Below are 25359 nucleotides of genomic sequence, written 5' to 3' on the forward strand. Positions count from 1 at the left end.
AGGCCACTCACTAGGCCCTTCTCCCAAGGTGCCTCTGGGTGGAGTTGAAACTTCCACCCTTTTCAGTAGAAACCAAGCGCATCGCTTGCATCACCCCCTCTTTCGCCACTTCCTGACCATCTCTCACTTGGATGATGAAAAACCAAACCCACTGCCATCAAGTGGATTCTAGCTCCCAGTGACCCCAAGGACAGAGTAAGAACCGCTTCTTACATAGTCCAAGGCTACAGGGTTTTTTGCATTAGCTTATTGTAATTTTATTTACGTAGTTTCTAAATGATTTGATGTTATAAAATATATTTTTAATTATGAGAATGACGAGTGCAACGAATGTATAAGGGTGCTTTGCTCAATTGATGTATGTACAGACTGATAAGAGCCTTATGAGCCCCAATAAAAAGATTTTAAATATATATTTAAATCATTTTATTAGGGGCTCATACAACTCTTAGCACAATCCATGCATACATCAATTGTGTAAAGCGCATCTGTACATTCATTGCCCTCATCATTCTCAAAACATTTGCTCTTCACTTAAGCCCCTGGCATCAGCTCCTCATTTTTTCCCTTCCCTCCCCAATCCCCTTCCCTCATGAATCCTTGATAATTTATAACTTATTGTTTTGTCATATCTTACACTGGCTGATGTCTCCCTTCCCCCATTTTTCTGTTGTCCATCCCCCAGGGAGGGGGGTTATATGTAGATCCTTGTAACCGGTTTCCCCCTTCTACACTATCTTTGCTCCACCCTCCAGGTATCGCCACTCTCACCACTGGTCCTGAAGGGATCATCTGACCTGGTTTCCTTGTGTTTCCAGATCCCATCTGTGCCAGTGTACAGCCTCTGGTCTGACCAGATTTGTAAGGTAGAATTGGGATCATGATAGTGGGGGGGGGGGAGAAGCATTTAGGAACTAGAGGAAAGTTGGTTGCTACGCTGCACCCTGACTGCCTCGTCTCCTCCCCAAGACCCTTCCATAAAGGGATGTCCAATTGCCTACAGATGCACTTTGGGTGTCCACTCCACACCCCCCCTCATTCACAATGATAGGATTTTTTTTTGCTCTGATGATACCTGATAACTGGTCCCTTCAACACCTCATGATCACACAGGCTGGTGTGCTGCTTCCATGTGGGCTTTGTTGCTTCAGAGCTAGATGGCTGCTTGTTTACCTTCAAGCCTTTAAGACCCCAGACACTACCTCTTTTTAGCCAGGCACCATCAGCTTTCTTCACCACATTTGCTTAAGCACCCACTTTGTCTTCAGTGATTGTGTCAGGAAGGTGAGCAGCATGGAATGCTAGTTTAATAGAACAAAGTATTCTTGCATTGAGGGAGTACTTGAGTGGAGGATCAATGTCCATCTGCTACCTTAATATTAAATCTATACATATATGCACATAGATCTAGTTCCATATCCTCATACATAAATATATTTATATATGTACATGCCTTTATTTAGACATCTATAAATGCCCTTTGTCTCCTAACTCCTCTATTTCCTTTTACTTTCCTCTTGTCCCACTATCATGTTCAGCCTTCATTAGGGTTTCAGTAATTCCTCTCGGTTACATTACCCTTGGTCACACCCTACCAGGCCTCCTACATCCTCCTCACCACCAATTTGGATCACTTGTTGTTCCCTTGTCCCTGGGTTTGTTAACACCACTACCTTTCCCCCCACCTCCCCATCTCCTATGTTCCCCTGGAACTGTCGGTACTATTGTTTTCTCCTCCAGATTATTCATCCAGCCTATCTTATTTAGACAGACCTGCGGAGATAACATGTACAAAAACAAGACAGAGCAAAACCAAGCAACAAAATAAAACAAAACAACAACAAGCCAATTACAAAAAAGCAAAACAAAATACAACAACAAGAAAGAAAAGCTTGTAGTTAGTTCAAGGACTGTTTATTGGCCTTTAGGAGTATTTCCTGGTGGAGTCTGATGGGGCACCAAGCCCTGGCCCCAAAGTCTGTTTTTGGTATTCTCTGGGGGCTTCATTGTTCTGTTCCCCTTGCTATTCTGTTGCACCCCCTAAAGTATTTTGCCTCTGTGTGGTGGAATCAGATGGTGTGGAATTCCCACACTGTGTCTCCAGTGTTGTCCCCTGTAGGGCTATGGGTCAGTGAGGATGTCATATATCATAGTGGGGCCGGCCAAGTGGTCTCTGCGGACTGGCTGCTCTGAGCGGGAATATCATTCTCAAGACTTGGTGGTCCAGGATGTGCTCCACTCTCCTCCTCCCCCTTCATTTGCTCCCGTGTGCTCTTATCAGACATGTACTCTCCTGGAGCTGCAGAATCAGTGCTGTCCTCTGAAATAAATTCTTCTGGGGGGAGGGGCAGGTGTCCATGTAGTTGGGATTGGGGCCAGCCCCTCAGACCTCTCCGCTGCCAAGACTAAATTTTTATGGGAGCAGAATGCCTGACTTTGCCCTCGGAGTGCCTTGTGTGTGTGTGAACCCAAGCCCTCCCTCACCGCACCTCCAGGGCTCCTTTGGAAGGTGAAAGCAACCTTCCAGACGGCCTTGCTGTTTCCACACATGTGCTCTGTCCTTTCCCCAGACTGCAATCCATGACCCTTTTTCCTTCAAATTTAAAAAAAAAATTACTAATTGGGATTTAATGCATACATCATTCCATGCATGGTTCAGCCATGTCGAGTAGAATCATACAGTTTCCAGGCATCCTTTTTCTCTATGGACGCCTTGACCTTGTCTCCCTTTTAACCCCATCCCCCACTTATGCTTCTTGCTCTCCCTATAGGTTCATCAATCCTGGGTTTCATGGACCAAAAAATGGAAAAACAGGTAACAGCTTCAAGAGGGTCACTCTGAGGTACACCCCAACATGAACAAACAAAACCCAAACAATATCAGGTCCAGCCTGCATCAAAGTGGGGGATCTACTGACAAGATGGTAACTGTTGAAGTCGGATTTATGCCTTTGATCTTTTATACTGCTCTCTCCCAAGCACTCTGTCTCAGGATCTCTTTCCTCCCATCCCTCAGCGTGAGACGCGGATTTGTTTCCTACGTAGCTCCACAAATGGGAACTACGTGGGCTCCACTGTCACCCATCGCCTCCTGCACACCGGATTCCCACAATTCAGGCTCTGATGCGGATCCCTCCTTCGCCTTTGGATTCTATGGATTCCAGTCCTTCCGTGACTAGTGACGGTGTGCTGCTTCCATGTGGACTCAGGTGGCATCTCATTTAGATGGCTGCTTATTTGGAGGCAAGCCTTTAAGACCTCAGACACTATTTTGCCTGCTAGCCGGGCACCATCTACATTCTTCACCACAGTTTGCTATGCACCCACCCCTCTGTGCTGCCTTCCTGAGGGCGAGCAAACGATCTCTTTTAACCCTAGGTGAGATCATGCCACTTCCCTGCTTACCATGATTCCGCGGCTTCGTAGCCCTCCTCGAATCTAGAATCTTTTTAAAAAATCATTTTATGGGAGCTCTTAGAGATATCATAACATCCCCTAGTTCAATCACATCAAGCAGTGTTGTACAATTGCTAACACAGTTTCAAAACATTTTCTTTCGATCCAGAAAGAATAAGGAGTGGGAATGGGACACACTCCACAAGAGGGGAATGTGTCAGCAATCCAAGGTTCCTGAGCATTGAACCTGCCTGTTCCAGGGACAGAAAATTGTACCTTTGGAAAAATGGCAGAAGAGTAACAGAACCCAGAGTAAAAAACAAACAAACAAACCATTTTCTTTCTTCTTGAACTCCTTGATATCAGCTCCCCTTTATTGGATCCATCCTCCCCCTCCAGGAACATTTATTTATCTATTTAATTAAGTTATTTGTTTTTGCCACATCATACACCATCCAATAAATCCATTCACAGACCATTCTGTTGTTCACTCCCTTCAAGTGGGGATATACAGTCATCAAATGCTCCCCCTCCCCTCCTATGGTTCCCCCTCACTTCCCATGCCTTCAGGGAATCATTAACTCCTGTTGCTGTTTCTGAAGGGTTAGATATCTTGGTTTTCATGTATCACATGATCTTAATTATACAAATGAACATACACAAGTCTAACATGATTAAAGAGGTAAAACAAACCATATTAGTAAGGGGAGGAGCTATTAAAGAACTAAAGGACACGTTATGTGGTTCATCAGTGCTATACCGCTCCCTGGATTCATCATCCCTTCCGGGTGGGGCTCCAATTATCTTGCAGGTGGGTTGTGGGTCTCCACTACATCCCCACCCCTTCACATCGATTGGTTGCTTGTTTTTGAACTTCTGGTACCTTTTCCCATCAACACCTCATGATCACACAGGCTACTGTGCTGCTTCCATGTGGACTTTGTTGCCTCCCTGCTAGATAACTGCTTATTTAACTACAAGGTTTTAAGACCCCAGACACTATATTTTTTATTAGCCAGGCACCATCAGCTTGCTTCACCGTATTTGCTTATGCACCCATTTTCTCTTCAGCAGTCATATCAGGAAGGTGAGTATCATACAATGCCACATTATTAGGACAAATCATTCTTGTACTGAGGTAAGACTTAAGTAGAGGCCCAAAACCCATCAGCTTCCTTGTTGCATTTATATACATGTATAATCAAATATACCTATAGTTATATATTTACACATATACCTATATATTTATTTGTTGCTTTTTTCTTCTTTCCTCCTTTTCTTTTTTCTTTCTTCCTGCCCCACTATCGTGTTTATCCATCATTCCTCTCTCAGCAATTCCTCTCCCTAGAATCTTTTACCTCCCAACCACAGCCTAGAAGATCCAATGGGCTCTTTCAGTCTTGACACTGCTCCTTGGCTTTTTAATTGTTTCCCCTGTTCCTAGAACTATAAGGTCCTTGCACTTACACTTGCTGGTTTACCCTTCACGGGACTCCCGCTTCCCAGTGCCGTCACTTTGACATGGCTGGATCATCATTAAGTCTCAGCCCCAACACCACCTCATCAGGAAGGCCTTTCTTAACCACTAGATGCAAAACACCCCACCTGCTGCCCACATCCACCCTGCTCACATATTGTGTGCACTTCGTTGATTGTGACTCTTCAACCTTATAGAACGGAGTAGAATTGCGTCACGGGTTTTGTGGGCTGCAATCTTTCTGAGAAGAGAAAGCAAGCCTTTTCTCAGAGCTGCTGCTGGGTTATAGCCGCCTAGCACCAGAACCATGGTGCCACCAGGGCTCCGTTTACTAAAAACAAACACTGCCATCAAGTAGCTCCCTACTCTCAGCAAGCCCACAGGGCAGAGAGTCGATCGCCACACAGGGTTTCTAAGTCTATAAATCTGTATGGAGACAGGCGACCTCATCTTTCTTCCCTGGAGCAACCTATCGGTTCGAACCACTGACCTTGTGGTGTGCAACCTAGCACTCTCACCTCTGCTTCCCTCGTCTCCTCTCTCCTTGTGGTTATTTGTTCACTTGTTTATTGTCTCCCTTCCCCTACCAGAAAGTAAGTTTGGCAAGAAGAATCCTTTCTGTCTGCTTTGCTCGGCTCTCCCCATTGCCTGGCCCGCAGGCGCTAGGGATATTTATTGAATCTGCTTCCTAGCCCCATCTGTTGTCCTCCCCAAACCTTGCTTGCCACACCCAACTCTGAAGCTTGATTTTAGTAAACTCTTACTTCCTGCTAACCACATCTGGCTCTGCATTCGATCAGCTACCTGATATTCACCAGCTCCCCTGGGCCCACTCCACCCCATGCAACACGTTCTGCTTCAACCCATGACCCAAACGGCCCCCATGCCCCCACCCCCACCCCGCCAGCTTGTGCTTTAGCCCCCCTCTATCCCCTGCTGATACATGCACGCATACTTCCCAAGTCTGAGTATATTTAATGAGAAGGTCATGAGAGGTGGGCGGGGGTTGGGGGGGAGCTGGTGGGGAAAGCTCCCCAGGTTTCTTAGAGGTCCAGTCCCTGGTGGTCCCCTTCAAATGGTGGAGTCATTGGCTGAGGCCACATCATGCAGCTGATGGCGAAAGGAGAGTCGGGCTTTCCTGCTGAAGTAGGCACTGGCCGACTCTGGGGAGGGTATCCCTCCCTCAGTTACAATGGGGGCTGCAGGTGGGCTGAGATCTGAAGAGGCGATTGGATCCAAGCCTGAAAGGGAGAAGGGAGGAGGGAGAAGGGAGTTCTGGTGAGGGTTCCTCTGTAGCCAACCCCTAGTTGAGGAGAGAGGCAAAGGAAGATGCCTTGGGTCCTGAGGCTGAGCAGGTTGGTGGTAGCAGCAGGAATAGGGAGAAGGGATATTGATGGAGTGGGATCCGCTTGGTGGTCTCAGAAGGGCCCCAGGCTTGGCTTTAATGCTTTCTGATGCTCTCTTGCAATTCTGATTCCTTTTTAACAAGGGACTCTGCCCTTTCAGTTTACACTGGGCCCCGGGAGTCTTGTGGAGGAGTGAAGGGTCCACCCCCACCCAGAGGGAGAGATTCTCCTTTCCCTTCTACTGGGTTGTCTGGCTACACAATGTCCTTGTCTGTCTGCTTGGCAGTCCCCCTTTTTGCTCATGCTCCCCACCCCACCCCATACCTGCTCCTCTTTCCGTCCCCCGCTGTCTCCGGCACCCACACCATAGGAAACACCATGCCCCCTTCAGACCCATCGCAACAACGGAGGCGATGGCGATGGGGAGAATGGCCAGAAGGGCTCCTGGGTGAGGGGTGTGGCTTCCAGGCCCCCCCACCATGGGCAAACTACCACTTAGCTTCAGACCCGCCTGGTGATTACAGGCGCCAGGGGACAGAAAGGCGAGAGGAGGGGCAGGGGAAGGAAGCAGGGTGCCCCCATCTAAGGGCTCTCTCTGTACTCACTCTCGTCTTAGGGTCCTCTCAGACGCCCTTGGAGCAGAAGGGGGATATTGGGAAGAGTGGCGTGGAAGAGGCAGACACAGAGGTGCTGTTCTAGACAGATGCAGGGAACCTCCAGGCTAGCAAGTCCAGCGGAAATCTAGGCTAGCCATTCCAAGAGAAATCCAGGAGAGTAATTGCAGACACTTGCTGGTGCCAGACTAGACACTGCTGGGGGTTCATTGGTATTTTAGAAGGAAATCGAAGGGTGCCTAAGATGTAAAATCTTAGTCTATCTCCTTTTTTAGGGTAAATCAAAGAAATTGTACGAGCCAAGGAAATGTTATGTTCTCACTGAGTGCTCTGGTAGCTGTGGTCCCCTTTTAAAGAAGATACCCAAACCAAAAAAACAACCAAACCCAAACCCATAGCCATGGAATCTGGTATTCTGATCCGCAGCGATATAACCAGCGTAGGGTAGAGTAAAACTGCCCCATAGGGTTTCCGAGGTTGTAAACCTTTATAAGAGCAACAGCCTCATCTGTCTCTTGAGGAGTGGCTGGTGGGTTTGAACCACCAACCTTTTGGTTAGCAGTCCAGTGCTTCCTGGACATCGACCCGATGCTGACTCCTAACTCTCACTGCCTTGGAATGGAATCAGCCGCTTAGCACCCAAAATAGGTTTCCAAGGCTAAATCTTTGCGGGAACAGAAAGTCTCATTTTCCTCCTCAGGCATGCTTGGTAGGTTTGAACCGCTTACCTTGAGGTTAGCAGTCCAATGGTTATACGCTAGCACTCCCTTTTATGAACATAAAACCCACTACCCTAGAGTCAATTCTGACTAATGGAGACCCCCGCAGGGCAGGGTAGAATTGCCCCTGTGATTTCCCCAGATTGTAACGCTTTCCCGGAGTAGAAAGCCAAGTCTTTCTCCAGAGGAGCAGCTGGTGGTCTGCAGTTAGCGGACCCGTGCTTAATCACTAAGTCACCTGGGCTCCTTGATGAAGATAGTTAGAGGTAATTGGCTAATTTTTGCTGTGCCAAGTAGATGCTAGGGACTTGCGTAGGTGATCACATCAGTGATCTTTGGGGAAACAAAGGCACTGAAAGATGAGGGAAGACACTCAAAGCCACACAGGCATTCGCCAGCAGAGCAGGAACCCACCCAGGCCAGTCAGACTCCACAGTCTACTCTGCTAACCCGACGCGGGGCTGCCCAAGCACCAACTCTCGGGCAGACAAGCATCCCTTCAACTGGTCTGGGGTCACCAGAGCCCGGGCCGGGCTCCTCAGGGCCAGAGCACCCTGCCCAGGGACTCTAAATGCTCTCAAGTAAAGCGGTGCAAATGCTCTCCCCTAACGCCGCCATCGGGAACCATGGGGGGGGGGGGGGTGAAGCTTTGGGTTGTTAAGACCGACAGTTCAAAACCCACCAAATGTTCCATAGGAGATAGAACTGTAAAGATGTACAGTTTCAGAAACACTAGGGAGCAGGTCTCTGTCCTTTAGTGTTATTAAGAGTTGACAGTCAGTTCAGGGCCGTGATGTGGTCAAAGTTAGAAGCATGCCGACTCCCCTCTACTGCCTAACTCAGAAATCTGTTTGCCTTTTGTTTTTTAAATGAACTTTATTGAAGCAAGAATTTCCCTACAACTTACTATCTACACAGAGGAGCCCTGGGGGTGTAGTGGTTGTATGCTGGGTTGTGATCTGCAAGGTCGGCAGTTTGAAACCACCTACAGCTCCCCAGGAGAAAGACAGGATTTTCTACTCCCTTGTACAGTGACAGTCTCAGGAAAACCCAGGGGTTGCACTGAGTCAGCATTGCTGCCATGGCAGGGAGTGGGGGTTTGGAGTAATGCATACATGGGAAACGAGGCTTTCCACCTCCCTTCAAACAGTTGCCGTCTCAGGGAAACTCACAGGGGCAGTTCTACCCTGCCCACTATGAGTCAGTATGGGTTCGAAGGCAGTGAGTTTGGTTTTTAATGTGCATCTGCAAGTAGGGGCTTCCAAAAAGTTCATGGGGAAATAAATGAGATCATGGACTTTTCCTACGAATTATCTGAAGCTCCATCGCCTGAAGTGTATGGTCCTAGGAGTTTTGCCAAGTTATAAAACACAAAACCAGCAAAACAGTTGCTGTGCCGTTGACCCCAGCTCCCGGTGGTCCCATGTGCGCTAGCGTAGGACGGTGCTCCACGGAGTTATCAGTGGTTTCTCTTCCTTCTGCGAACCCTCGGGTGGATTCCAACCTTCAACTTCGCAGCAAGCAGACGAGAGTGGGTTAAAAGTTTGTGTCACCCACGAACTCTGTGTTTCCCTTTACAGTCAGTCTTTCCCAGCTCCCTGTGCCAAGCAGCATAGAAGCCCTGGTGGCACAGTGGTTACACATTAGGCTGCTAACCACAAGGTCAGCAGTTTGATTCCACCAGTCACTCTGAGGAAGTAAGACAAGGATTTCTACTTCCATAAAGAATTACAGTCTTGGAAACCGGCAGGGCCTGTTCTACACTGGCCGGAACAGACTCCACTCCAGTGAGTTTGGTCGGGTTTGGTACCAAACTACTGCTGACTGGATTTGCGTGATAGGCTAGTTTTTCCTGTTTTAGAACTTCATGTCAATGGAATCATTTGGCATCATATTTTAAAAATTCATCCATGTTATTGTATGTATTAAAATTTCATCTGTTTGTGTATTTTTTAATGACATCTTGATTGAGATGTCACTTCCGAATCAAACTCACTGCCACTGAGTCAGCTCTGACTCATCGCGACCCTGTAGGACGGGGTAGAACGGCCCTGGTGTGTTCCCCAGACTGTCTCTGTGTGGAAGTGGAACTCCGCATTGATGGTTCTTCCTCACAGTAGCCAGGGGTTTCCAACTGCTGACCTTGTGGTTTGTGACTAGTAGACATAGACTATTTAAAAAGTGATGCAACTCACCACTAATTATATATTTTAATTACCTCTAAAACAAGTCCTATACCCTTTATCAATCACTCCCCACCCCTCCCTCTCACGAGCCCTTACTTTCTGCTTCTTCCAGGCATTTCATACAAAAAATATGGGTCAAACAATAGAATATGTAGCCTTTTGTGTCTGGCTTCTTTCACTTCGCATTTGTGAGACAGCAGTTCCTCCTGATGGCTGAAGAATCTTCCATTGTATCAGGAGACCTGCTGGGCTGGGGTTAAGTACTCCATGCATAACGGTAGGTCGGTAGGTCGGCAGGTCCTAGGCTGCCATCAAGATTTCCAGCCTTGGAAGCCCTTTGTGGCAGTTTTACTTTGTCCTTCAGGGTCCCTAAGAATGGGGATCGACGTGGAGGCAGTGGATTTCATTTGGGATTTGGTAGGGATATGCCACATTTTGGTTATCTATTATTCAGTTGGTAGACTTTGGGGTTGTTTCTACTTTGGGGCCAACTGAATAATGCTACAATGAACTTTTGTGTACATGCTTTTACATGGACGTGGTTTTCTTTTTCTTCTTTTTATAAATCATTTTATTGAGGACTCTTGCTGCTCTTATAACAATCCATACACCAATTATATCAAGCACATTTGTACATAGGTAGCCATCCATCATTTTCAAAGCATTTTCTTTCTACTTGAGCCCTTGGTATCAGCTCTTCTTTTTTCCCCTCCCTCCCCCACCCTCCCCTCCTCATGAACCCTTGACAAGTTATAGATTTTGATTATTTTCTTATCTTACACAGGTGGACGTGGTTTTCAATGCTTCTGGGTATGTACCTGGGAATGGAATTGCTCGGTCATATAATATCTGTCTTTAATGTTTAGAGGAACTGCCGAACTGTTTTCCAAAGTGACTGTACCATGATACAGTTTATTCATTTCTTTACTGAGTAAGATACTACTGGAGTCATTCGACTATTAGTCAAAAGGCTGGCAGTTAGAACTGACTCAGAAGGGCCTCGGAAGTCATCCTGCTGCCAAAAGATCACAGTCTTGGAACTCCTATGGAGCACTTGGTTCTGTTCTGTACACACGCAATGCTCATTACCACCGAGTTGATTCTGACTCATCGCAACCCTACAGGGCAGGATACATCTGCCCTCATGGTTTTCTGAGACTGAAACTCTTCACAGGGGTAGCAAGCCTCACCATTTCTCCCGGGGAGCTGCTGATGATCTGAGCTGACACCGTGCCGTTAGCAACCCAAAGCATAACCCACTGAGCTACCACTAATGGCTACATTCTGCTGTTAGACTGTGTCACTCATTGATCAAAGCTTAGCTTTCTTCTCGTCAAAAGGTATTATGATTAGGAAATTGAAAAGACAAAGCACACTCTGGGAGGAAATATCGGCAATAGTTTTATCTCATAAAGGAGTTGCAGCTACAATACACTACAAATGTGCAATTCAAGAGGATGGTGATTAAAAAAAACAAATCGGCAAACTACTGTACAGACACTTCATGAAAGAAGATATGCAAATGGCTAATCACATGGAAAAATAGTCAACTTTAAGAGGCATAGGAGAAATGCAAACAAACCCATAGCATATCACTTTTCACACCAATTAGAAATGTCTAATTAATGCTTAAAAGACTGATGTTATCCAGTGCTGGGAAACACACGCAAGGCTCATCCGCTGCCTTTGGAAATGTAAAACGGAACAAGCATTTTGGAAAAGTAGTTTGGCAGCTCCTAATAAAGTTGAGCAGCAACTTAGCAATAACTCATGGCCATCCAGGGGATCGAAATTCTTAGCGACCTTGGAGCTCCCTGCCCCTGAGGACTTCTGAGATTGTAAGTCTTTACAGCGGTGGAAAGCCTCTCCTTCCTCCCACAGAGCGGCTGATGGTTTCCAAGTCGCTGTTATCTGTGACTAGCAGCCCAACGCTGTAACCGCCACGCCACTCTGCTCCGAGCTACTTAACCACGGAGAATACAAGCACATCTTTGCACCACGATCTGTTCATATGAGGCTGCCCTGCTGGCACGCTGGCTAACCTTCCCGTGGATAGGTCCACAAGGCCCCAGCACACCAGCGGCCCTGCTGTGTTCACAGAGGCTGTACTCTAGCCGGAAGCTAGAAACAGCCCAGATAGCCATCAAAGGATCCAGAAAGCTGCCTTTTGAGAGCTACTGAGGTTAGGGTTGGCGTTTTCCTGTTTCCTCCAAGGGTGCACCAAGAGCAGGCCCGCAGACTGGTGCGCACAGGACGTGTGGTGAATGAAATGAAGGCGTGGACGCAGGCATGTGCATCATCTGCAGCCCCGATCGCGCGCCCGCGCTGGGTGCCCCTTCCATGGGCAAACGCCGCTCAGGCCCGGCCCGAGGTCATTGGCAGGCGGCCCCGCAGGTCCCCGTCGCGGTCGCGCGTCTGCCGGGGGCCCCGGCCGCGCCCAGGACCGAGCGTGCGGAGCCGGCGCCCGAGCGCAGCAATGTGCGCAGCGAGGAGCGCCCACTGGGCGGCAGCAGGGCCCGCGCGGACCGACCGACCGACGGACGGCGCGAGGCAGAAGCGCAGACGGGCGGACAGTCGCCAGCGGGACCCACCGGAGGGCCGCGCGGCCCCCAGGGCAGAGGGGGCCCCCTCGGGCCACCGGCTGCACAGACCGACCGGGCGAACCGAGACAGACGCGAATCCTCAGGAGGTGAGGCTGGGGGCCGTCCCGCCCCCGAGGGCAGGCCCTGAGCCCGGGCCCCGCCCCGGCCCACTGGGGTGTGGGCTCGGGCGCCGGCTCCGCTCCGCTCCCTCTGCTCGGAACCGCGCCGGCGCGGGCTGCCAGGGTGAGGGCCCGAGAGGGGCGCCGCGGGGACTTGGGGCCCGGAAATCGGGCGGGGACGGGATGGACTCGGGTGGCCCGGGCCTGGGCACTCGGTCGGACTCTCAGATTTCAGGGTTTCGCTCCCGAAATCGGAAAACGCAACTTCCTCATTCCAGCTGGGACCCGGTCTCGCAGCTGATTTGGCAACGCCTGGGGGGCCCCTCCTGCCCCAGCTTCTGCTCTGTCCCAGTTTGGAGCCACCCAGGGCGGCCTCGGTGCCTTTCGGCGGCGTCCTGGTTTAGGATGAAGGACTGAGACAGGGAGATGGATGACAGCGGGTTCGGCAGGCACTGCAGACGGATCCGGCCATATTGAGGGTTGGGGGTCAGCGGGACCCCTGCGGGTGGGGAAGACGAAGATCTGTGGAAGGTGGTCCGTGGGGATCGGGCTGGGGGACAGAGTTTTTCGACGCAGGTCACCTCCCTGAAGCCTCCCTATCTTCCTAGGATGATGGCGACCCCAGAGAGCCTGTTCTCTACCGGGGGTGACCTGGACTCAAGTCAACTACAGATGGAACCCGATGAAGTGGACACCCTGCAGGAGGGGGAAGACCCAGGTATACAGAATCCAGCCCTCTGCAGGGCGAGGGGAACGGGGAGGGAGCTCGGCCCCTTATCTACACTTGCATTTTCTCTCTTCCCAGCTGACCGGATGCATCCTTTCCTGGCCATTTATGACCTTCAGCCTCTGAAGATGCGCTCTTCTGTGTTCGCTCCTGGGGTCCCCATCACAGCCCAGGTGGTGGGCACGGAAAGATACACGAGTGGATCCAAGGTGGCTGGGCCCGCCTGGGAGGTGGGGAGAGGGAGATCTGGCAGAGAGGAAGCCTGGCACCCAAGGGGGGGGTGGGGCACACCGACTCAGTTCCTCGTACCTGCAGGTGGGAACGTGCACCCTCTATTCTGTCCGCTTGACACACGGTGACTTTACCTGGACAACCAAGAAGAAGTTCCGCCATTTCCAGGAGCTGCATCGGGACCTCTTGCGGCACAAAGTCCTGATGAGTCTGCTCCCACTGGCCCGGTAACCCAACCCTAACCCGAGTGGTGTCCGAGTTGAGTCCGATTCACAGGCACCCTTAGGACAGAGTAAAACTGCCCCCACAGGCTTTCCAGGGCTCTGCATATGTATGGAAGCAGGCTGCCTCACCTTGCTCCCTTGGGAGCCGAGGGTGGATTTGAACTGCCAACCTTTCAGTTAGCAGCCCAAAGGTCCCACCAGAGGCACCCTTCACTTGATAAAGCATAACTCCCCACCCTCATCATTTCTTCCTCCCTCTCATCCCCAGCCACAACCTTTCTTCCCTGCAGCTCGGTCCACCAGACCCTGCCCCTGCCCCTGGTTACCAGGAAACTTTTCTTACCCCGCTCTTTTTGCCCACGGACCGATGCCAATATCTTTTCTGGGCTCAATGCCTGAAATGTCCTTGGCGGTCTCCTTTCCCAGGGTAGGGGGCCTCCCTCTTGCCAGTCTCTGGGCCTCCTGCCCTCCCTCTACAGCCACCTCAATGCTTCAGAGAACACCTGGCCTCTGGCTCTTATCTGACCCTCAGGCATCCCATCCACAGCTTTGCCGTTGCCTACGCCCCAGCTGGAGATGCAGCCGACAGAGAGATCCCCTCTCTGCCCCGAGTGGGGCCTGAGGGATCCACCAGACATGCCGCCAGCAAACAGGTGACACCACACGCCAGGCCCTCTGGGAAGGGGTTTGGGCTGCGAACGGCTCTGGTCCCATCTGTTTCTCTCGCTTCCCTCCACCCCCACTTCAGAAATACCTGGAGAATTACCTTAACCGCCTCTTGGCCACGTCTTTCTACCGCAACTATCACGCCATGGTAAGGCCCCGGGACTGGATGTGCGACCCATGTGAGGTGGGCCAGGGTCCTGTAACTCCCAAGGGAGCTGAGGAGCCAGGTGAATGGGGTCGGAATGCCAGGTTCTCTCCCCTGAGCCTTTGCCTCCCTCTGCAGATGGAGTTCTTGGAAGTCAGTCAGCTGTCTTTTATCCCAGCCCTTGGCTCCAAAGGACTGTGAGTGTGTGACACCCCTGATCCAGATGTCTGCAAACATCCCTCAGGAGCTCCCTCGGTCCTGATAACCGGAAAAGGGCCTGCAAAATGGCCTGGGAGGTTTCAGCTCCTCATCTGGTCTCTCTTCTTGATTCTCCTCACAGGGAGGGCGTCATCCGGAAGCGCTCGGGGGGCCACCGGGTCCCTGGTTTCAACTGCTGTGGCCGAGACCAAGTGTGTTATCGCTGGTCCAAGAGGTGAGGGCTGGCCTGAGCAGCTGGGCGGTGTGGGCGGGAGAGAGGAAGGCGAGCAGCGGCCCGGAGGAACGGACGGAGCCCTTCCACTCCAGGTGGCTGGTGGTGAAGGACTCCTTCCTGCTGTACATGTGCCTCGAGACGGGCGTCATCTCCTTTGTTCAGCTCTTTGACCCTGGCTTCGAGGTGCAGGTGGGGAAAAGGAGCACGGAGACCCGCTATGGGGTCCGCATCGACACCTCCCACAGGTAAGGCCTTGCTGGTGTGGAGAGGGACACCTGGTGAGTGGGGAGCCAGGCTCGGAGCCCTGGGGTGGGTGAGCAGGACAGACCAGGTAGAAAGGAAGCTATTTCTACCAGATGCTAGAGACTGCTCTTAGAATCCAGGCTTAGAGAAAAGGGGTTGAATATTAGCCTGGGAGAAGCGCTGAAATAGATGAAAGGCACTCCATTCATTCATTCATTCAACAAACCTGAGTGTCTGGTCCACTACCAGGGGCTGGATGCCCAGCTGGGACCATAAGATAAATAAAGGCTTGGTCCTGTCATGTTGTGAGTTCGAGACTAAGCAAGGTAGTGGAAAAGAGGTGCTAGTCAGAATGGGGGGGGGCGCTCAGGGCAAGGCTCAGTGGTTCGTCTCATTGTTCCTGCCCAGGTCATTGATTCTCAAGTGCAGTAGCTACCGGCAGGCACGCTGGTGGAGCCAGGAGATCACCGAGCTGGCTCAGGGCCCAGGCCGAGACTTCCTACAGCTTCACCGCCATGACAGCTATGCTCCACCCCGGCCTGGGACCCTGGCCCGGTGGTGAGATGCTCATGTCCCTTCTGAGCATGTCTGGGAACTTGTTGCTCCCCTCGGTCTTCTCTGCTCATTGATTCTCTCTTTTAACCCCTGGGACCCCTTTCTGCTCTCCCTGACCCCTGCTCTTCACAACCATGCTGATCACTGTGATCTTTCTAGCCATGACCCCTTTGACCTCCCCACTCTTCTGAGCCTTGTCTTCTCGTCTATGAATGTTTTTAAAAATTCCTCTCCTTTCCAACTCCCACTGTTCGCTACGCTCGCCTCAACGCTCTCTGACTTCTTCACTCATCTCGTAAACATTTTCCAAGCACCTACTGTGTGTCAAGCCCAACAGGCTTCTCTGGTTTCACCCCCCTGATTCAGCATGGAGCAAAGTGACCCGTCCTAGTAGGGATAGGTACAGAGTCACGCTCGTGGAGGAGGAGAAGCTGGTTCTGCCTCTGCCTGCGGATGTCAGGACAGGCTTCCAGAAGGCAGTAAGCCCCAAGGTTACCTTCAGCAAGATGATGAAATTGGAAGCGGCTGCCCAGACACCGAAGGCAGGACTAGGCTGGTAGCTCCAGGAACGAGGAGGAGGATGGTTGTTGGAGCTTGAGGAGGAATGGGCGAAGAAGAATCCTGGGGAGTTTGCAGCATCTGATCACGCAGGGCTTTGTCACGGACAGAGGGAGTCATAGGGAGAATTTTTGTTGGAGGTGGGTTTTTTTAAATCATTTTATTGGGGTGTAGGTGGTTTTGAGAGTTCTGTTGCTTTTTTTTAAACAGAGGAGGGAATAATTGCTGATACTTAGGTAGCACTCTGGATGTGCCAGGAACTGTATGAACTCATTAAATCCTCATAATCACCCTGGAGGCAGACAGAGCTGTTATCTGCGTTTGATGGTGAGGGCGACTTGAGATAGACTTGAGGTTACAAGGCCTGTCCAATGTCACATAACTTGTAAACATTGGAACCAGGATTCAATCCAGGAAGTCTGGGAGTGGACCCTGTTCTTATCACCATGCTAGACTGTCTTTTTTTTTTTTAAGTTAAACTATATGGAACCACATTGAGTGAAAAAGTAAATAAAATTCCTCTTCCACTGAACATGCCACTCTCCCTTCCAATACGCCCTCTCAACCACCCCTACGTCTCGCCCCAGAAGCACCCCAGGCAGTGGGTTCACTTGCTTCTCAGATCCCTTTCTGCCTGTTTCACGTGAGCACGATGCATATGTGTATTTGCTTGTCGTATAGAAGAGTACACAATTCTGTGACTTTTTTTTTCTTTCTCACTTAATACTTGTTTTAGAGACCAGACAATGAGGTTATTTCCAATTTTTCGCTCTTAGGAAAGTGCTGTCATGAACAGTCTTTGCCTCAAGCGTTCTGTAGGATATCACGAGCCCGGGCGGCAGAAGGGGGGTGGGTACGTGTTGGACGAACCATAAGGCCAGCCAATCCACTGCACCAGCCAGCCCGTGGGAGAAAGATGAGGCTTTCTGCTCGCTGAAGGATTTGCAGCCTCCGAAACCCAAAGGGGCAGTTCTGTTCTGTTCTGTCCTATAGGGTCACCGTGACTCAGAATTAAGCTGATGGCAGTGAGTTTGGTTTTGGCTTTAAGGAGCCTGGTGCTGCCACAGTTAAGGACTAGCCTGCTGCTGGGGTTTGAACCTCAGTGGGTGGTCTGCTTCCTTAAAGATGACGCTCTAGCAGACCCCATGGGGCAGCTCTACTCTGTCACTGAAAGCCCAAATCCATCACGCTGACTCACAGCCACCGGACAGGAAGTGTCCTTTGTAGAAGCAGAATGTCATACCTTTCTCCCACTGAGCACCTGGTGGGTTTAATGGCCGATGCTCACTTAGCAGCCGCTTAAGCACTGCACCGGCAGCGCTCCTGATTCTGTCACATGACGTCGCTAAGAACTGAAAATCAATTTGACGGCACCTAACACCTCATCATTCCTAGGATTGTGTACATTTAATATCTTGATATACACCTCTGCGTTTGAATAGATTCTGATTCATAGCGACCCTGTTTAGGATTTCCGAGACAGAACCTCTTCCTGGGAACAGACTGCCTCCTCTTTCTCCTGTGGAGCGACTGGTACCTTTGAACTGCCGACCTTATGGTTAGCAGCCCAATGCCTAACCCACAGCGCTACCGGCGCTCCTTCAGTATTTTGATAAAGACTCTCAAATTGTCCTCTTCAATGGCTCTACCCGATATATATCCCCAGGGTCTGAGAATACCCACTTTTCCCTGTCCTGATGTTACATGCTACCAGTGATTTGAAGTTTGGTCAATCCAATGCATAGAAAAGAGTCATTTCACTTTCATTTCACTTTCCTTGTGTACTAGGGAAACTGAACATCTTTTCTTATGAATGAGCATTCTAATTCCCCCTGTGAACTGTCATTCCCACTCCCCGCGCCCCCCCCCCCACCCCCTGTTGGTTTTTACGTCATTTTCTTCTGATTTGGTGGAGCTCTTTCTGTGTGATGTTAGTAATACATCCTCCCAATCTGTCTTTTCTTTTTAAGTTTATTAAATCTGCTGTCAGTTTTACTTGGTCCATACTGGCAAGGTCATCCCACTCTGGATTGTCTGAAGGAACCCTCTGACCTCTGATCACTCCGGGTCTCTTGACTCTGCTGTCACCTCTGACCCTTGACTGTCCTGGGTCTTCACTCTCCAGAGCTTTCTGCCTTCTGGCTCCTCTGACCCCCTTGGCTTGGCCTCCCCCCAGGTTTGTGAATGGGGCAGGGTACTTTGCGGCTGTGGCAGATGCCATCCTGCGAGCACGGGAGGAGATTTTCATCACAGACTGGTGGTGAGTGGGGGGAGGAAGGCTGGAGCTGGAGGGGGTGGGCAGGTCAGCCCGTTCAGAGGGAGGGATGGCTAGCTGTCTGGGGCTTTCACTTGCCCTTTGTCCCTGTTCCTGAATCCCAGGTTGAGTCCTGAGATTTACCTGAAGCGTCCGGCCCATTCCGACGACTGGAGACTGGATATTATGCTCAAGAGGAAGGCGGTGAGGAGAGTGGCCAGGCTGGAGGGGTGTGTGGCAGGTGTTGCTTATGGGTGGAGTTTGGCTAGAAGGGGCTGTGGCATGGGAGAATATAGGGAGTATGAGGCATCCTGGAGAAGAAATGTGCCCATCTTTGCTCAGTGTCTGGCAAACGTCATCCCCTGGCTCCTTTCCAAATGAGAACAGACAGCCCTTCATGCTCCCCTCTACCTGTACCTGTAACTCTTCCTTGTGTTACCTAGGGTGAGGGGCAGGGAGTACGTGCCTATTTCTCTCACTAGACTGGTACTCCTTGAGTGGAAACCCTGGCTGACTGATATCACAGTACAGGACATAGTAGAAGGTAGCTACGGTTGGATGGAAGGGAGACTACATGATGATAAAGGGATGGTGAGTGTGTAGATGGTAGATAATGGGAAAGGAGGTGGCAGGTGTTGATGAGGCTGGGGAGGTAGACAGTTAGGTGAGTGGGTGGCTAGATAGGAAGATGGCTTTTGCTGGCTGGATAGCTGAGGGTAAGTGAGTAGATACATGGGTGGAGGGAGGATGGAGGCAGGTGGGTGAGCAGACAGATGATGTTCCATCAAGCTTCACAGCTGTGGAAGTGGCGGGGAGTCCAAGATCTCCAGGCAGTGTGGAGGGATCAACAGGAATCCGATAATGAGGAGGGGCTTGGGGAAGGCTGAAGGGGACCATCCTAGGACAGGCATTAGGACTTAATTTCTCCCCGTCTTCCCCCTCCACAGGAGGAAGGTGTCCGTGTGTCTGTCCTGCTGTTTAAGGAAGTGGAGTTGGCCTTGGGCATCAACAGTGGTTACAGCAAGAGGGCTTTGATGCTGTTGCACCCCAATGTCAAGGTGACTCAAGCCTCAGAGATCCCTCCCACCCTGGGACCCTCCTCACCACCTTTGCCAACCCCCACCCTGCCTGACCTGGAGCAGCTCATCCTTTCATCGTTCCATTTGCTCTCCCAATACCTTGGCTCTCTTCCCTCACCTAAACCCACCTTCACGAGCTGCCCCGGTTGTACCTGTTCTAGGTGATGCGCCACCCAGATCAGGTGACGTTGTGGGCCCATCATGAGAAGCTCCTTGTGGTGGACCAAACGGTAGCTTTCCTGGGGGGGCTGGACCTCGCCTATGGCCGCTGGGATGACTTGCACTACCGACTGACTGACCTCGGAGATGCTTCTGCATCACCTGCCTCTCAGGTAATCCCCCAAGGCTTTCCTGCGTGCCTCCTAACTCAGCTCGCTTAACATCCACATCCCTCCCCAGCTTCTCCCTCCCCCCTGCAGTCTTCCCAGGCCTTTCCAGAGGTCCTCAGCCTTTCTGGAATCCCAAGAGCCTCCTCTGAAGATACCCAAGTCCCGTCACTATTTCCACTCCCTCCCCCATCCCTGACTCCTCTAGGGATAGCAAATGCAGACGAAAGGGAGGGGTACGGAGTCTAACTCTCTCTGCTTCATTCTTCCTCTATGTCTCCCGTGTCTGTCTGTCTATCCATGTTGCAGTCCTCCTGTCTTCGCTTTCTGGCTGTGTGGCCCATGACCCTCTCCTTGCCCCTGGCTGGGCTGTGTTCCTCTTACAGTCTCCCACCCCATGCCCAAGCGCCTCAGCCACCCCAGAACTCTCCCACAACCAACACTTTTGGTTGGGCAAGGACTACAGCAATCTTATCACCAAGGACTGGGTGCAGCTGGACAGACCTTTTGAGGGTAAGGACCTTCCCAAGAGCTGGGAGCAGGGTCAGAATTGGGGCTGAGACCGAGGAAGAGATGAACTGGGTCAATGCATGGGCAGCCTTCTGTCTGGCAGGCCCTTTTCCCTCCCCACTGCCAAGGTCTTCCAGGGATAGGCCTTTTCTCTCTCTTGACCCTTCTGGCTCCCCCAGATTTCATTGACAGGGAGACCACGCCCCGGATGCCATGGCGGGACGTTGGGGTGGTGGTCCACGGCCCCCCCGCCCGGGACCTTGCACGGCACTTTATCCAGCGCTGGAACTTCACCAAGGTGCTCACTCCTTCCTTCAGGGTCTGGAGGTCGAGAGGGAGGAGACAGGTTCGGCTTACCACCTCTCTCTGACTCCGCCTTCCTCCACCTCAGACTACCAAGGCCAGATACAAGACACCCACGTTCCCCTACCTGCTGCCCAAGTCCTCCATCACTGAAAACCAGCTCCCCTTCACTCTCCCCGGGGTGCAGTGCGCCACCGTGCAGGTGAGGGCTCCCACGCCTCCCTCCTTTGCCCCCTTCCAAGGCGCCACCCACCCTCCCTGCCAGGGAGCCTATCATCTTGGGTGCCTCTAGTGCTAAGGCCCTGAGACCACAGGTGGTTTTTCACTGCAGAGAGGCGTCTGACAGGGAGACCCTAGGAAGGTCTTCTGAACTTGGAAGGGATAGGGCACCTGCTGCCTGAACGAATGGGGGCACCTCTCACATCATACACCCATCTGCCCCTCTCTTGTGCATCCTCTCTCTTGTGCACCTTGGGGACAGTGTGATGGAACACCACACAGGGAGCTGGGTGGACACCCAGGTTCAGAATGCATCTGTACCCCACTCATTCCTTCGTTCTGGGGCCAATAATCACCCTTGCCACCTCCCGCTCACCCCTTCCCTTAGGTCTTGCGGTCAGTAGACCGCTGGTCAGCAGGGACCTTGGAGAACTCCATCCTCAATGCCTACCTGCACACAATCAGAGAGAGCCAGCACTTCCTTTACATCGAGGTCTGACTGGGCGGGAGGGGGGGTGATGGATGGGAGGGGATGACCCAAGAGAGGCCTTAGGGTGCTTGTGAGGGTCACGGAGGACTGGGAAAGATGGGGCTGGGCCTAGACCCGGAGCCTGGAGGTGGGAGCTGGGGCTGGGGGTGAGGGCAGGGGCCAGGCTGCTGACCTGTCTCTTCGATCTCGGCACCAGAATCAGTTCTTCATTAGCTGCTCAGATGGGCGGACGGTTCTGAACAAGGTGGGCGATGAGATTGTGGACAGAATCCTGAAGGCCCACAAGTAAGGGGGACTGGCAGGTGGGGACTGGGTGCTCCGGGGACAGGTCACTCCTCTGACCCCATCACAACCCCCAGACAAGGGCAGTGCTTCCGGGTGTACGTGCTTCTGCCCCTGCTCCCCGGCTTTGAGGGCGACATCTCCACAGGCGGCGGCAATTCCATCCAGGCCATCCTGCACTTCACCTACAGGTGAGCCCCGAGCCATCCATCAGCCTCCTGCCTCCATCCGGATTCCTTGATGTTGGACCATGGACGGTCCGCCTCTCTCCTGACCTCCTCATCGCCTGCCCCCTAAGCCTCAGTCTCCCTATTTCTTTTCCTCAGGACCCTGTGTCGTGGAGAGTATTCAATCCTACATCGCCTCAAAGCAGCCAGTGAGTGCTGGGGGCTTGCAGCACATCTGGGCCTGGGGTAGTTGGGGACTTGGAAGCCTGGAGGGTAGCATGAAGGGACGTAAGCTATGATTTCCTTCTTCTGAATAAATGAATTTTTACTTGTGAATTGGGTGGAGGGGGGAGGCAGTCGTTCTTGTTGGCCTCTGAATCCACAGCCCCAAACTCTCTGCCATGGAGTCCAGGCTGACTCAGAGCGAGCCCCTGTGGGCGTCCCACCCTGTGACAGCTGACGGGATCAGAAAGCGCCGTCTTTCTCCCGAGGAGCCTTGGGGGTTTTGAACTGCCTACCGCGTGGATGGCAGGCAGCTCAGTGCGTGACCATGCCACCACCAGGAGACCACAGGTGGTCTTGCCCTGCAGAAAGGGGTCTGTCAAGGAGACCCGAGGAGGTGGGCGAGATAGGACACCAGCTGCACAGCCAGGGGGCATCTCTCACCTCACACACACACGCCCCTCTCTCCTGTGTGCAGTGGGGACAGCGTGGCGGGACTACGTGTCCATCTGTGGGCTTCGCACACACGGGGAGCTGGCTGGACACCCGGTCTCAGAACTCATCTATATCCACAGCAAGCTGCTCATAGCAGACGACCGGACAGTCATCATTGGTCAGTGCTGAAGAGGAGTGTGGGATGGGGGGATGGAGGAGTTCCAGGCAGGGACACAGAGCCGAAGGGGCGGGAGGATGGAGACTGCGGGTGGAGGCCAAGGTTGTCTGTGGGCTGTTGCTCTGGGGGAGATTCTGGGAGTCCCTGCCACCCCAGACCACAGGCAGACACAGCATGTCCTGCACCCGCCCTAGGCTCTGCCAACATCAATGACAGGAGCTTGCTGGGGAAGCGGGACAGTGAGCTGGCCGTGCTGATCGAGGACACGGAGATGGAACCGTCCCTCATGGATGGCATGGAGTATCAGGCGGGCAGGTTTGCCTTGAGTTTGCGGAAGCACTGCTTCAGGTATGGCCCGCTTGGGGTGGGGGCTGCTACTGGGTGGAAGTGGGCAGGGAGCTGTGTCTTGTGAGCCCGGTATAAAGGATGCTCACAAGGACTACTGGCTTACAGGGGATCCGTAGTGTAGTGGCTACCACGTTCGCCTCACAAGGACTACTGGCTTTCCCAGTCGGCAGAGTAATCTGGTTTCAGGGACCAGCCAGGTTGGGGCACCAAACCACAACCAAGCCAAAGGAGCAGAGAGTGTATCTTTAATAGAATTAAAGCATTTACAAAAAGGAGCGACCGATGAAAACTCTCCTGGGCTTCTTTACACTGTGTCTCATCTCATGCTGCATCTATTTGGAATGACCTGAGAGGAACCAGCGCATTTTCTGGGTCCTCTAAGGCTCTTCCTCTGGCCCTGCTGGGACCCCCTTTCTCCTGTAGTGTGATTCTCGGGGCCGATGCCCGGCCAGACCTGGATCTCCGAGACCCCGTCTGTGATGACTTCTTCCAATTGTGGCAAGATACAGCCGAGAACAATGCCAACATCTATGAGCAGGTAGGAACTTTGTGGGCGTCAGCCTGGAGGAAATGCAGGGCTCACAGCTATTCCTAAGAGGGGGTGAGCGTTTCTGGGTATTGACTATCAAGGGATTCAAAGGTCCAGGGTCGATGTGGATGTGGGGGGTGTTGAGAAATGGTGGGAGGGGAGTGGGGGCCTCTTAGGTGAGTCTCCCTAAGCCTGATTGTGTCCCATGCCTCCCCATTCCCACAGATCTTCCGCTGCCTGCCGTCTAATGCCACCCGCTCTATGAAGGTTCTCCGGGAATATGTGGCCGTGGAACCCCTGGCCACGGTCAGCCCGCCCTTGGCCCGGTCTGAGCTCACCAAGGTCCAGGGCCACCTGGTCCACTTCCCCCTCAAGTTCCTGGAGGATGAGTCTTTGCTGCCCCCACTTGGCAGCAAGGAGGGCATGATACCCCTGGAAGTGTGGACCTAGCCCAGGCTCCAGGCAGGAGAGTGGTCACCAACTGCTGGGCTCCACTTTGTCAGGCTCCTGTCCCCTCACCCGTGGACTGAGGGCAAGGCCCTTTGAGACATGGGAAAGGCAGGCATCCCCCAGGGGGACAGAGAAGGAAGTTACAGAGAAGGAAGTTGGACAGCAGCCAAGGAGGGCACACCTACCTCTAGGCTGGAGAGTGAGGAGAGGGGCCCAGAGAAGAGGGCTCTCTCTCGCTGCCTCCCAGTTCAGACCCGCTTCAGAGAAGCCCAACTCCAGCCAGGATGCCCGGAGTCAAGCCACTAACTTCAGGAGGAGAGGCCTCACCCTCCCTAGAGCCGCTCTCCCAGCCTGTTTCCCCAAGGTGGAGGGAAAGCTGACTTTTCAGCCCCCATGGGGGGTGGGGTAAGGGGCTACACTAACCCCCCCTCCACCAGCCTGCTGACAGACACTAACTTTGTATCAGTTCAATAAGCGTTTCATAAATAAATGTGTAGAAAAAGTCTGCTTGTGTCTTCCTTGAAGAATCCTGGTGCCCACACAGAGCACATGTCTCCTTTTGGGGTGGGGTGTGGGGGGAGCACAGCTGTCCACCCCTTGCCTCTCCTTCCACCTCCATCATTGCTCTATGGGATTGTAGCAGTGGGAGCTTAGTCACCCGGCTGCAGGTGGCAGACGGTCGGTCTTCACTCTGTGATGCCTGGTATTAGGAAGGGCAGAATTGTGGTTGTGACTTTGCTGAGGGACTGAGGGAAAGGTGCCTGACAGGGCTAGCAGGTTCTACTTTGGGTTTCTCCGGGAACATCATGGGGAAATACTGATGGAAGGCCCCGTGGGGGTGGTTCACTGCACAGGCCTCATTCCTGTCAGGAAGAACTGGGCTCAAATCCAGGATCTGTCACTTCCTAGTTAGGTTTTCTTGTCAAGTCACATCACCTCTCTGGGGCCTCGGTGGCACCGACTGGGAAAGGCACACTTGGCTTTCTGTAAAGATTCTGCTCCTGACCTAAGCATGTATAGAACACCTGCCTGGAGGGCGCCAGGCAGACCGTCCGTCCTCTTCTCTAAAGACTATAGTCAAGCACACCCATGGAGCAGTCCTGCTCTGTAACACACAGGGTCGCTACGAGTTGGAATCAACTCAAGACAATGATTTGCCAGGCCTGGCAAAGGGAACCTTAGTGGCATAGTGGTTACCTGTTGGGCTGTGACCTGCAGGGTCAGTAGTTCAAAACCACCAGCTACTTCATAGGAGGAAGATGAGGCTTTCTACTTCTATAAATATTTACAGCCTCCTAAACCTACAGAGGCAACTCTGCTCTGTCCGAAAAGATCACCGTGAGTTG

The 25359-nt window shown here is 52.1% G+C and overlaps 2 protein-coding genes across 7 annotated transcripts; one reads left to right on the forward strand and one right to left on the reverse strand.

Annotated features, from left to right (window-relative positions):
- Positions 1-5944: 5944 nt before the first annotated feature.
- On the reverse strand, positions 5945-6616 carry C10H17orf114 (chromosome 10 C17orf114 homolog). Its single transcript, XM_075561011.1, has 2 exons — positions 6544-6616; positions 5945-6114 (listed from the first exon to the last, which is right to left on the reverse strand). The coding sequence occupies exons 1-2, from the start codon at positions 6614-6616 to the stop codon at positions 5945-5947; spliced, it is 243 nt and encodes an 80-aa protein (XP_075417126.1).
- Positions 6617-12276: 5660 nt separating this feature from the next.
- Positions 12277-24511, forward strand: PLD2 (phospholipase D2). 6 transcript variants are annotated; one of them, XM_075561106.1, is made up of 25 exons: positions 12277-12427; positions 13048-13157; positions 13245-13375; positions 13482-13624; positions 14169-14274; positions 14370-14435; positions 14571-14629; positions 14773-14865; positions 14958-15110; positions 15517-15666; positions 18398-18481; positions 18601-18679; positions 19423-19533; positions 19716-19886; positions 20267-20393; positions 20570-20688; positions 20782-20895; positions 21301-21405; positions 21599-21687; positions 21762-21875; positions 22011-22060; positions 22552-22686; positions 22881-23034; positions 23458-23572; positions 23789-24511. In XM_075561106.1, the coding sequence occupies exons 2-25, from the start codon at positions 13049-13051 to the stop codon at positions 24011-24013; spliced, it is 2802 nt and encodes a 933-aa protein (XP_075417221.1). In that variant the 5' UTR covers positions 12277-12427; position 13048; the 3' UTR covers positions 24014-24511. The 6 variants fall into 6 exon arrangements, with proteins under 6 accessions (XP_075417221.1, XP_075417219.1, XP_075417217.1 ...); XM_075561104.1 differs by lacking the exon at positions 12277-12427 and adding an exon at positions 12432-12563; XM_075561102.1 differs by lacking the exon at positions 12277-12427 and adding an exon at positions 12611-12925.
- Positions 24512-25359: the final 848 nt, after the last annotated feature.

The sequence above is a fragment of the Tenrec ecaudatus genome, chromosome 10 (assembly GCF_050624435.1).
Source record: "Tenrec ecaudatus isolate mTenEca1 chromosome 10, mTenEca1.hap1, whole genome shotgun sequence".
NCBI classification, from domain to species: domain Eukaryota; kingdom Metazoa; phylum Chordata; class Mammalia; order Afrosoricida; family Tenrecidae; genus Tenrec; species Tenrec ecaudatus.

Excerpts from the sequence above, each read along its gene's own strand:
- PLD2 (XM_075561102.1), top strand. The coding sequence starts at position 12,870 with ATGACAGCGGGTTCGGCAGGCACTGCAGACGGATCCGGCCATATTGAG. Across the intron at positions 13,376-13,481 it reads GATACACGAGTGGATCCAAG|GTGGGAACGTGCACCCTCTA; the intron begins GTGGCTGGGCCC and ends TCGTACCTGCAG. Across the intron at positions 15,111-15,516 it reads CGCATCGACACCTCCCACAG|GTCATTGATTCTCAAGTGCA; the intron begins GTAAGGCCTTGC and ends GTTCCTGCCCAG.
- C10H17orf114 (XM_075561011.1), bottom strand. The coding sequence starts at position 6,616 with ATGGGTCTGAAGGGGGCATGGTGTTTCCTATGGTGTGGGTGCCGGAGA. Across the intron at positions 6,115-6,543 it reads GGGGACGGAAAGAGGAGCAG|GCTTGGATCCAATCGCCTCT; the intron begins GTATGGGGTGGG and ends TCTCCCTTTCAG.